Raw genomic sequence first — 11,989 nt, 5'->3', positions numbered from 1 at the left:
TTCATAATTAGGCTTAACTAGATTAGATCAATTCTCCTAATTTTTTCTCATAATATTTTAATATTTTTTCGGTTAATGAGAGAGCATTACTATAGGAGTCAATTTTATTAAATATACTAGCATTTTTGCCCGTGCGATGCACGTGTTATTGGTCAAAGTGGTTATTTTTTAGTGGATTTTTTAAAAAATTGACATAAAAAAATATTCATTAAGTTATATATATTATTAAATTGAAACCATTCAAATGTTAGTGTATGCAATAAAAAATTAAAAATAATTGAAATTGAATTGTAATACTAAATATGGATGAAGAATATGATATTATCTAGAAAATTTATTACATTTTCTCCAATATCAAATTTTAAAAATTTATAATATATGACTTCCAAGTATTTTGTGAAAAAGGAAATGCAAATAATCTATTATCATAAATTCTTCTTGCAAATTCTCACTTTTAAATTTTTTTAAATAGATTTATCTTTTATTTTTCAAAAGTGCTCAATATTTAAACATGCTTCTTGTATATTAGCAGATTTTTTTTAAACACTAATTATGTCGGCAAGTTTTCTATAGATATGTTATGTTTGTAATTTTTTTCTAAATAAATTTTGAGATTACATTTTTTAAATCAAGAATGTGCTTATATAATAATATTATTAAGTATTTAATGATTTATGTATTTATTAATTTAATCTTAATTGTATATATATTTATAATTATTTATTTAGACTACCTTTATATCAAGAATGTGCTTATATAATAATATTATTAATTATTTTAATGATTTATATGCATTTACTAATTTAATCTAAAACGGATTAGTAGATCTGGTCTACGAATCTATTCTAACTATCAATTGTATATACATTTAAAATTATTTAATTAAACATTTACCATTATGACCTTATGCCATGTATAAAATCACATTTCTTACCCTATTTATTATGGGGATACCACTTTATATATATATATATAGAGAGAGGGGGATTATAATATGAAAAATAAGTTATAAGTGGACCTCCCTTATAACAAAAAAAAGTTATAATGGTATGTTTGAAGGTTTTCAATGATGGTATAGACAAGACAGCCATATTATATATACACGCCCATGATAGGTCTGGGGCCCAAGGCCTAGGCCCTATAGGCCTGCTTGGTAAAGGACAGGCCGAAGTCCAACCGGCCAAGGCTCCGTGGTCCAGCCCCTCGCTGAGGAAGCTAACAGTGGTCAATATAATCTTAGGAACTTACCAGCAAAGATCTTATGCCGAAAACTTTACCTGTTCACTCGAATCTGATTTGGCATCAGCTAATTTTCCAGGCACAATTCAATCAAAAGATCATGGCTGAAACTACACGCAATTGAGCCACATCCAATCCAGAGATCAACGAGCCTCGAGGGCCTTAGCTGCCGCCTCAGGGAGACCCCGTCATGGAGGAGACAGACCACGTTCAATCATTTTGTTAGATAGAAAGGTTCAGACCACAACCACATAGGTCCGCAATGTGTTCTAAAACCGTAAGCTCTCTAACTCATAGCGCTTCAGATTTTAATTTAAAATTTCAACGGGTACGTACAGCTTTTGAGAGACCGATGTGCTGTGTTTTCTTTTTCTAAATAAAAAATCTTCCTGCTAATAATCCAAAATCGAAAAGGTCAAAAAAAAAAAAGGACTAAAGTGAAAAGCGAAGGGGGATCGAACTCCAAGCAGACATGGGTTTTTTTTTTTTTGGGTAGGCACACATGGTTTTTCAGTCATATATCAATGAGTGTAATCCTGTAAAAGAAAAGGAGGACGACAGGACGAGTGATGCCTCCTCAACCATTCGAAGCATCCGATTTGTATTTCTTTTTTTCCAAATAGTAGTACGTAGGAGGAACACCCTATTTCAATTACACTACTAATTACAAAGACTCCAATAAACTCCTGACCGATTCCATTTTGAGTAGGTTAAGCCTAAATGTAAATCCATCGAAACTTGAATACTTAGAACAGATTATATTCGTAGACAATAATTTTCATATAATGAAACAGAAGAACATAAAAGCATGTTTCCTCTCGCAAAGGTGGCAGATCGTCTAGCTCCATAATCTTGATTGGTGGCGGTGCATGTGATCCAATCGCCACTCCATGTTAAGGTCTATCCCATTAACTGAACTATAATTCATAAGGAACGTGATGCGGCAGAAGACCTGACAAGTCGGTACCTGAAGAAAAATAAGTTCTAACGACCCTATTTTGAAGGAAACGGCCTCAGGAGCAACATTCACTGCCTAAGGCCGTGATATTTCGATATTTTAGGCGAATTCCATCGTTTAGGGCCTCAAACAAGCAATTTCATGTTAATTAGGGTGTTTTTTGCAATTAAGAAAGTTTATTTCTTTTTATGCAATTTAGTTTTTTTTAAACCCTATTTAAGTTTTGTGTAAACCCTAGAGTTGAAGGAGTTGTCTTTTGATCAGTGAATAAATTCGGAGCTTTCGTGCTCTTTGTCCAATCTCGGAGTCGATTCGAGTTTGATGCCTATTTCCTAGTATTCGTAGAATCAACAGGTAGTAGAAGGTCGTAGTTCCGGTATTCGTGTGCGAATCAACGGGTCTGTGACAGGATACTTGCGTGTCCACTGCGTCAGTTGGTATCAGAACTACGGTTTGATCTTGATCGACCATGTCGCCCCGGAAGAGGGATCGTGTGGACGATGCTCTTGAGCGTGACAACCTGCGACATCTGGAACAGAGGATGGAGCAGATGGATTAGAGGATGGATCGTATGATGGAGCAGCTACCACAGCAGATGATTGCACTTATGGACAACCAAAATCAAGAAAACCCTAACCCTAATCCTAAGCAAGAGGAATCTGGCGAGGAGTCAGAGGGGGAGATTTATTCTGTCGAGTATGATTCCTACTCTGAAGGGGACGCAAATATATTTATCGAAGAGGGTCCGTCTGATAACGCATTTTTTTTAGCTGGAGGCAATGGAGAGCACGAGTTCAACGAGGATGATGAGGAAGATGACGAGGGTTATGACGAGAACTGAAAATTCGATGAATTTGAGGGGAATGATGTGGGTGTCTTTACTTCTGTGAAGTATGATGAGGACGACAAAGAGGCTAATGCGGTTTGGGAGGCCATCGACAAGAGAATGGACTCGCGAAGAAAAGATAGGAGGGAGGCGAGGCTGGAGAAGGAAATTGAGAAGTACCGTGTCCTGAATCAACAGATGAAGACGAGAATGTCAGATGTCTCTATCGAACCAATCATTGCGGTAGAGTATTTTGAGTCGGGATTTTTTCCAATCATCCGTTCTGAAAGCATGGGCTGACATCGGTTTCCGGTCAAGTATGGAAGATGTGTATGTTTGAGTGGATAATTTTATCTCTGGACTCCCAGGGCGAATTCTCTCCACCCATGGGAGAATGATACGGCAAAAGATCTGGCAAGTCGATACCTAGAGAAAAATAGGTTCTGACGACCCTATTTCGAAGGAAACGGCCTCAGGAGCAAAAGTCATAGTCCTTAGCAGTGAAATTTCGATATTTTAGGCGAATTCCATCGTTTGGGGCCTCAAACAAGCAATTTTATGTTAATTAGAGTGTTTTTTGGAATTTTAGGAAAGTTTATTTCTTTTTATGCAATTTAGATTTTTTAAAACCCTATTTAAGCTCTGTGTAAACCCTAGAGCTGAAGGAGTTGTCTTTTGAATAGTGAATAAAGTTCAGAGCTTTCGTGCTCTTTGTCCAATCTCGGAGTCGATTAGAGTTTGATGCCTATTTCCCGGTATTCGTAAAATCAATAGGTAGTAGAAGGTCATAGTTCCGGTATTCGTGCGCGAATCAACGAGTCTGTGACGGGTTACTTGCGTGTTTGCTGCGTCAGAACGTATTGTTTTTTCAACAAATTTCGCAAGCTCTGAAGAGAGAACTTAGGAGGTAAAAGCTCATCACATAAGATAATAACTATAGGTGATTACCCGGTCTCCATAATATACAAGACTCAACAACCAAGTGGTAGAACAACAGCATATGAGCGATTCGGATGATGTGAAACTAAGCCAACAACGACTGGAAAACCCAAACAACTCTCCACGATCTAAGGGCCGATCGGCTCTTTATTCTATGTGATATAATGATCGACTGAGAGGCGTTGTTCAATTGTCAGTTGGAGGTTTGTGGGGGGGGTTTGTGAGGAGGACCCTTTGGCTTCATTTCAGGGGTTGGTGGCTTCAATTTGCGAGGGGGCTTGTATGCATCTTCAACTTCTTCTGCGAGGAGGTGACCATGTCGTGGCTTGTGCTTTGGCGGAGGCTTCTCGCCCTTACCCTTGGGCTTGTCCATATGCTCGACCTCCTCGGCAAGGTTGTGACCATGTGGAGGCTTGTGCTTTGGTGATGGCTTCTCACCCTTGCGCTTGTCCAACTCCTCAGCCTCCTCAGCCAACATGTGACCATGTGGGGGCTTGTGCTTAGGCGGAGGCTTCTCACCCTTACGATTGTCAACCTCGTCGACCTCCTCAGCAAGGTTGTGACCATGTGGAGGCTTGTGCTTTGGTGGTGGCTTCTCACCCTTGCGATTGTCCATCTCCTCAACCTCCTCGGCAAGCATGTGACCATGTGGTGGCTTGTGCTTTGGTGGAGGCTTCTCACCCTTGCGTTTGTCCATCTCCTCAACCTCCTCAGCAAGGTTGTGACCGTGTGGAGGCTTGTGTTTTGGTGGTGGCTTCTCACCCTTGTGCTCATCCATCGCCTCGACCTCCTCAGCTAGGTTGTGACCACGTGGGGGCTTGTGCTTCGGTGGTGGCTTCTCGCCTTTGCGTTTGTCCATCTCCTCTACCTCCTCGGCAAGTAAGTGACCATGTGGGGGCTTGTGCTTCGGTGGTGGCTTCTCCCCCTTGTGCTTGTCCATCTCCTTGACCTCTTCAGCAAGATTGTGACCGTGTGGGGGCTTGTGTTTTGGTGGAGGCTTTTCACCCTTGCGCTTGTCCATCTCCTCGACCTCCTCAGCAAGATTGTGACCATGTGGGGGCTTGTGCTTAGGGGGAGGCTTCTCGCCCTTGCGCCTGTCCTTCTCCTCGACCTCCTCGGCAAAGATGTGACCATGTGGTGGTTTGTGCTCCGGTGGTGGCTTCTCTCCCTTACCTTTTAAAAAATATGGTGCAGGAAAACATGAGAAGCGAAATATAGTACAAACCCTTAAAATTAAACTGAACTATAAAGAGTGTGAATTGTACAGAGGCTGATAAGATCAATCTTCTATTGTATCCAATAATTGTATAACACATTAAAGAAACACAAAAATTCTGATTGGAATTTTGATAAGTACCTTTTCCCGGCTTCACCTCATGTTTCAGCGGCTTGTGCTCTGGGATTGGCTTGCGGCCATCTTCAACCTCTTCTACAAGAATGTGACCGGGGTGGTGGCCACCATATGGAGGCTTGTCATGTTCCGGATCCGGTTTGTGTTCGGGGATTGGCTTGGGATCATCTTCCTCATACTCGAGTAGAAGCCTCCCCGGGTGGTGCTTGTGGGGTGGCTTGTGGCCATGATCTTTAGGGTGCTGGGGGTGATCGGCATCGACAATGGTGGTGGTGAGAAGCACCACACCAAGGAGCAAAGCCAGCAAGGGCTTGAAAGATGAAGACATGTTTTGAGTTTGGTTTGGGAGATGGGGTAGTGACTGGTGAGAAGTAAGAGGGACGAGAGTGCCAATTTATAGTACTTTGGTTGACCCGTTACGTCACCAACCATGTCACCCATTTTTGGACTTTTATTCTAAAGATTTTTTTTTCTTTTTTCGATTGAGAAAGACATGTGACGGTGGGATTTCTGTGCCTAACAGAGAGAAAGTTGTACTATCACCGAAAAAAAAAAAAGGAGAGTTGTATGTACGTGACCAAGGCGTATAGCGTTGTCGTGTACGCTCTTATCTGGTATCTAAGAAATTTCAAATTCGAAATTCAAGTGAAACTTCATGTATTTCTTTATTAAACATTTAAAATTTTTATTTTTTTATATTCAGCTCATTTGCCTCTAATTGTAATCCTAGAAAAAGAGAGTTGTAATCGGGCAGCCAAATTAGAAACATACACGTGTGTATAGAACTTATAGATATATAAAGGCTTAAAGGATGCGCTTAGAATATGAGTGTAGTGATATTCATTAGAAAAATGAGTGTTATGTGATAATGTGCTTATTTTTTCTTTTTCTCTTTTGTTTTTTTATATAGATAGGCTGTTTGGATTTCAACATATTAATTCACATAATCTCCGTGAACGACTTCCAGACTCACCGGGCAAAATAAATTTGGCCATGTTGTTCGTTTAATGACCTAATAAGAAATTCCCTTGCGCTTTTTAATTTTCATATATGTGGATTTTTTCTCGGTTAATGCTGTTTAATTTGTGTTTTCAATAAACTGAAATTTATCAAGTTCTTTTTATTAATTAAAACACCATTCGAAGTTGATAAAAATTACATTTCTTGCCATTGTAAATATAGTTAGGGAAAACATGTAGAGAAATTTTAGTAGGATTTAGCAAAACTCTTTAATTAAAGTTGCTACTTTATCTTGTTTTTCACGGCCTTTCCCTATTACAGAAGCCAAAATTAAAATTATAAACTTAAAAATTATCACTAATAATCAAAGCCATTGCGATGGATGGAACCATATTTATTTGCTAAAGGTATCTTGTAATCTCACCGTGAGAACATACTATTTATAATTTTTGAGGCTTTGGTGGGTTTTTTTCTTCACTTTGTAAAACTAGGAATGTAGCTAGAAGAAATATGCAACTCTTGATCAAAAGAGGGTGTAAGGTAGTGATGCACGCTTTCGTCTGTTAACCTAAAAGTTGCAGGTTCGATACTTAGTAGGACTACTCGTCCTCGCTTTATTAGTTATTTACAATTTCTATTTCATTATATTAGGCCTTTGTCCATTCTTAAAATCGAAAAAAATTATGCAACTCTTGTAGCAATAAATTGATGAGATTAAAAATAAATAAATTCTGTAAAATATAATGTGGATCTTGCAATTTATTTTAGCTAGCCTATGCAGCAGCATTGACCATGAAATTTAAGAGGTTAATATTGTATGACATGATTTATTCTATATACCAATACTTCACCTCACGCTTGGACTGAACCAGGTTTGAAAACCCAACGCGTGAAATTGATTAAATGTGAGGCATAAGGGCACGCTTTATATCGAACTTGCCATTACCATGTGATCTAAAATATTCACGACTTATTAAATAAAGTGTTATTTATTTTACTTTTAATTCAATTTAGCTCACATTGCAATTTTCTTTTTTCCCTTCTCCTCATATAGCGAAGCTGACAAGGATCCTGCATATAGAGTTGAAATTTTTTGACAAATAGGCCTCTTAATCATTATTCTATTGTAAAGAACCGAGGGTCTTGAGAACTTTTGCTATCACTTTCAGCTTAACCTCTCCTTTTCTTTCGTTTCAGATTTAACGGGATAATTTAGTCAACTAAGGTATCATTAAAATCAAAATCAACAAAAATCCGTGGTTTTATCCCTCAATTTACGTCATCGACGTAATTCCAACGCACACATGCATCCGGAATCCAGGGATTACTTAGTCCATTGTTATGGTTGAATATGTATCATTACCAATTACCGATTGAGTTTTTCCATTCTGGTGGCAACTAATAATTTTATAGGAGGCATTGCCTTCCTTTATGGTTGGTTATTAATACTAACTTAATAATTAATATTGAGTTTTAATTCAACGGGGAACAATCATAATCACCCTCAACAACTTTATGGCTTCTCTACTTTTATAAACTGTACAGATGCAGTGTAAGTGAAAAATCGTTTGATCAAAATAAATGCTACCAAAAGAAAGAGGGTGTAGTGAGGTGGTGCACATCTTCGCTTGTTGACCTAGAGGTCGCAGGTTCGATAACTAATGGGACTACCTGTGTCTTTTTATTAGTTATTTAGGATTTTTCTTTTATTGTACTAGATATTGGGCCTCTCTTATTACGAATTATCATATATTAGTTAAATTATGAATTCTCATAGGTTAGTTAAATTGTGTGCGTTCAATTAATAACCACGAAATTACATAAATTGAAGAAGCAAGTGATAACAATTAAATTGAACAAGCAAAAATTTCCAACTCTAATTTTCAAACAAAAGAATTGCATTAATCTCTGTTTTTTTTTTACCTGGAAAATACTTTCACGTTCTTAATGCAGAGATTATATAGAAATATACAAATACAACGAATTCAAATACGATGAAAATAGGAAAATATGCAATAAAAAACTAGCAAAGCAAAATAGGGAGAAAATATTCATTCAAAAAAGATGCGGAGAAATCTTGCCTATAATAAACTGCGTGGGGTTAATCCCATATTTTCATAATTCCGTAAATGCCCCTACCAACATTGCCACCGTTTCGCGCCCGTACACTGCTACCATCGGCAGCCTCTCGCCAGTCCTCCTCCGCCTCTACTTCCATTCGCACTGCATCTGCTGGCTCTGCTACGGGAACCGCTCCAGGCCCCTCTACGCCGACACCTTCCTCCATCTCTTGTGCCGCTGCCTGGCCTTCCTCCGCGGAATGACCCCCCCACTCTGCACTGAATAGACGCCGCTTAAGCGTCGGCTCCAAAGAGACGGTTAATCTTCGCCTCTGAACGGACGCATTTCCTTTGGTCGTTCTTCTATGTTCGCTGCTTAATTACACCACAAAGAGTATAACATCCCATTCCCAGTCACTCTCCTCCACCTGCTTTCTTCCGATGCGCACAAAACAGAACGCTCCCTCTCTGTTTCATTGTTCTTATGCGGCCACCAATTGCTTTGTTCGGTTTTTGGCGATTATCCCAAGTCGACTTAATCGCCAAGTCGACTGAGCAAGGTAAATGCGTTTCTCCACCCGCTGGCCACTGCGCATTTGCTTCCTCTCAATTTCTGGTCAAGATTTGCTTCTAAGAGACGAATCTTGTAGGCCCATCTGTCGATGTGCAGTCATTGATTGTCCACTGTTCTTCCTTTTTATTGTTTGAAGCCTCTATATGAATTTGAGATTGGTTAACCATAGAACACGTACAAGAGGACTGTCATGCCAGTGGATTTCCTTATAATCATAGTGTGTAATTTAATTTGATTTAGTTTAATTTAAGGAAATAAAGATAAAAGTACGTGAAAAAAATTTTAAAAAATGATAAAAAAGTAATAATTATGTCGTTGAATTGAGAAAACAGTGTTGAAATTGAGGAAAATGTTTTGAATAGTTGAGATAATTTAATATTAAAAAATTAATTTAAATAATAGATAAAAATAAGCATGAGAGAATTAGTAAAAAAGTAGTGATTCGTTGTCAAAAAAATAAACTTAAATTATATTACCAAACAAACCGATGTCTAATAAACGTTTTGCAGTTCTCACATAAAAAATGAACACTGACTGATGTTTATGATATCACTTTACTTTTTTAATGAAAAGATGTATTTTAGGTGCCTAAGACATGTTTGATGAAAGTGCAGGACGAACTTTGTTTTCCTAATTCTTAATTTACTCCCTTCGGTTGTTGTAAGATCTATTGTCCTTTGTTACTTATGCTCCAAAATCGTCTTAGTGCTATTGGCAATGACTGCGTTCCCAAGACCACTCACTTTACTTGCTGCATAAAGCTTAAACAAAGAAGAGTTTTACTCTGGTTTTGATGTGCAATGGCGGCTCAGACTTGGGCGCCTTCACGTTGGACCACACTAGCCTGGGCGACATCATCGAATGGATCTTACATGCCCGGTCGGGTGAGGCCTTGCTTGTGCTCTTCGAGGTGGAGATTAGGCAGCTTTCATGAACTCTAGGTGCGCGAGCTTGAATCTCCTATTAAGATTTCTGATAAGTTGCTCGTTTGCTTGTTCTGATAAGTAAGACTCGATTTTTTTTTGGCTGTTTTCGTTTTGCCACCGTGAAGAATCGTTTATTTTAGACAACTTATTATCTTTATTTATTATCAAAAATCTTGACCAGTTATTCTTTTCTTTTATTTTTACATATATTTTCTTCACTTTTTTTCTCTTGCTGTTATAACGGTATATTTATCTTTGTTTAATTTTTTCAGTCAATTATGTTAATGTTATTATTTCAAGAATTTTATGGGGAAAGAGGGAGCTTCCTATTACTTTGTATTGTTTTTTCTCTTTCCGCCAACAGATCCTAGCTTTTGAGTATATGCTGGAGCTATACTGCTATTCATGAAATTCTCACGACGACTTGATTTGATGTTTCCACATTGAAGAATTCTCATTCGTGATTTCAGGTGATTTTTATAGGCAGTACAATGACTTGCTGAGGCTTTTTGGAGTAACATTGCCAGCATCTGGACTCATTACGCCCACAACCAACTAATGAATTTCTTATCAGTGCCCTGACTGCTCTATGGGTAGGTCCCTTATTGACTTCGTTTTACTAACTTGGGGAATAAATCCAAATTATATTATCTCTTTGATGAGTTTGATGATAATCAAAATTGTCTGGTATTCTTGTTTGATGATTATTAATTTTACAGGTTTCAAATTCCTTTTAGACCGTAAAGCTTAATATGATATGATATGATCATTAATCACTCGATAAAATTATAAAAAAATTTGGTCAGCTTTGGTTATAGCCTCTAATGCAGGATGCTTTTTTTTTTTTCCCTTTATATTTTCTTTATTTTTTTTGGAGTAATCATTGCATGATTTTTGTTGAGGTTGTTGTTAGTTATAAGCTGTAAGACGACAGTGATAGTGGTTGGCTGCTTTGCACCTACAGATTTGAGCTAGATCGTGAAGCCGTGAAGTGGAGAATAAAATATCGTAGAATTGTGTCCTCAGGAATCCTCACAAAGTATCCCCTCATAAGTGATGTCTACGGTGAGCTATTGTTGAAATGCCTATGTTGTGAATTGTTGAATTGTAAACTTTTCCCATAATCCATTCACAAATCAGTTGTTTCTGTCGTAATGTAAGTGAAAAGATGCTATTGCAATGTATATTATTTTCTGTACATTCATCTTCTCAAGTTTGCAGAACTTGTAGGGCCTCAGAACCAAAATTGTTATTTCTGAAATGGTAGTCCGTACACTCATCATTCTCCAATCATTTTTCAGTGAGCTAGGTTTTGAGGAATTCGCTGAAATTTTTGGGATTCTAATCAAGAACTTGATCCAAATATTTGTATTAAATGCTGTTTAAATATCTGAATGCCTTTATATCGTTGCATGACATGGTATTTAATGACACCTCTCTCAACTTTGGTTCCTGTGGTCGAGTTTGTCTATGGAGTCTCTGCACACAAGTCCCTTATGAATTCTGTTGAATCTATTTTGGAGAGGGATGTTACTTAAAAATTAAGCGAGTATTATACCTTGCCTTTGATTGTGTATCCTTATACCCTGCGTAGTCCCTTCATCTCTGTGATTTTCAATGAAGTATTTTCGACAATCAGACGCATTTATTTTTATGGTGGAAGTTGTTGTTAGTGCCTAAGCATGCAATTGGTACTTGAGTAACCTACTAATATGTGTTTAGCGTAATTGTGAGTCCAGTCTCTTAATGAGGACTTATTCTGCATATAAAAAAAAACCACTTGTGTTTTAGTGTTTTAGTATGGAAGACACCGCAATAGTTTTATAACATCTCACTCTTTAATGTACGATTGTTGCAGTCCTTTTTAAAGACTTTGGATGCGTTGTAGTAGTCACGAAATCCTGACTTGGATTTCAAGATCCTTATGGTCCTGAGGGTATTGGATGTCAAATTGATGTATTACTGCCTACCAATATGTTCACTATGTGAGCACCTCTATGCAAAGTCAACACCTTTTGAAGGCCTTGAAGTTGGATGATTCAATTCCTCTTGGAATCGTGCCTGATATTTTGCACTTAAATAAATGTCTCTCCTTTCGGGAGTTGCTTATGTTGTATAATCCTAGGAAGGTGACGATATTATACATGCACTCTGTA

The 11,989-nt window shown here is 37.9% G+C and overlaps 1 protein-coding gene and 1 long non-coding RNA gene across 4 annotated transcripts; one reads left to right on the top strand and one right to left on the bottom strand.

The window, feature by feature from the left end:
• Positions 1-3,923: 3,923 nt before the first annotated feature.
• LOC116208779 (early nodulin-75-like) lies at positions 3,924-5,689 on the bottom strand. Its single transcript, XM_031542338.1, has 2 exons — positions 5,320-5,689; positions 3,924-5,135 (listed from the first exon to the last, which is right to left on the bottom strand). The coding sequence occupies exons 1-2, from the start codon at positions 5,639-5,641 to the stop codon at positions 4,156-4,158; spliced, it is 1,302 nt and encodes a 433-aa protein (XP_031398198.1). The 5' UTR covers positions 5,642-5,689; the 3' UTR covers positions 3,924-4,155.
• Positions 5,690-8,261: 2,572 nt separating this feature from the next.
• Positions 8,262-11,031, top strand: LOC116207150. Of its 3 annotated transcripts, none has more exons than XR_004156874.1 (4): positions 8,262-8,893; positions 9,669-9,848; positions 10,304-10,426; positions 10,798-11,031. It is a non-coding gene; the product is annotated as an uncharacterized LOC116207150 (long non-coding RNA). The 3 variants fall into 3 exon arrangements; XR_004156873.1 differs by having other exon boundaries at positions 8,272-8,893; positions 9,720-9,848; XR_004156872.1 differs by having other exon boundaries at positions 8,287-9,848.
• The last annotated feature ends 958 nt before the right edge of the window (positions 11,032-11,989 follow it).

The sequence above is a fragment of the Punica granatum genome, chromosome 5 (genome assembly GCF_007655135.1).
Source record: "Punica granatum isolate Tunisia-2019 chromosome 5, ASM765513v2, whole genome shotgun sequence".
NCBI classification, from domain to species: Eukaryota; Viridiplantae; Streptophyta; class Magnoliopsida; order Myrtales; family Lythraceae; genus Punica; species Punica granatum.
Note: the sequence above shows the minus strand (reverse complement) of the source record. Positions and strands in the feature narration are given on the sequence as shown.

What these genes read in the sequence shown, in the direction of transcription:
- LOC116208779 (XM_031542338.1), bottom strand. Translation starts at nt 5,641, where the DNA reads ATGTCTTCATCTTTCAAGCCCTTGCTGGCTTTGCTCCTTGGTGTGGTG. An exon ending in TGAGGTGAAGCCGGGAAAAG is followed by an intron (nt 5,136 to 5,319) that starts GTACTTATCAAA and finishes ATTTTTTAAAAG; the next exon opens with GTAAGGGAGAGAAGCCACCA.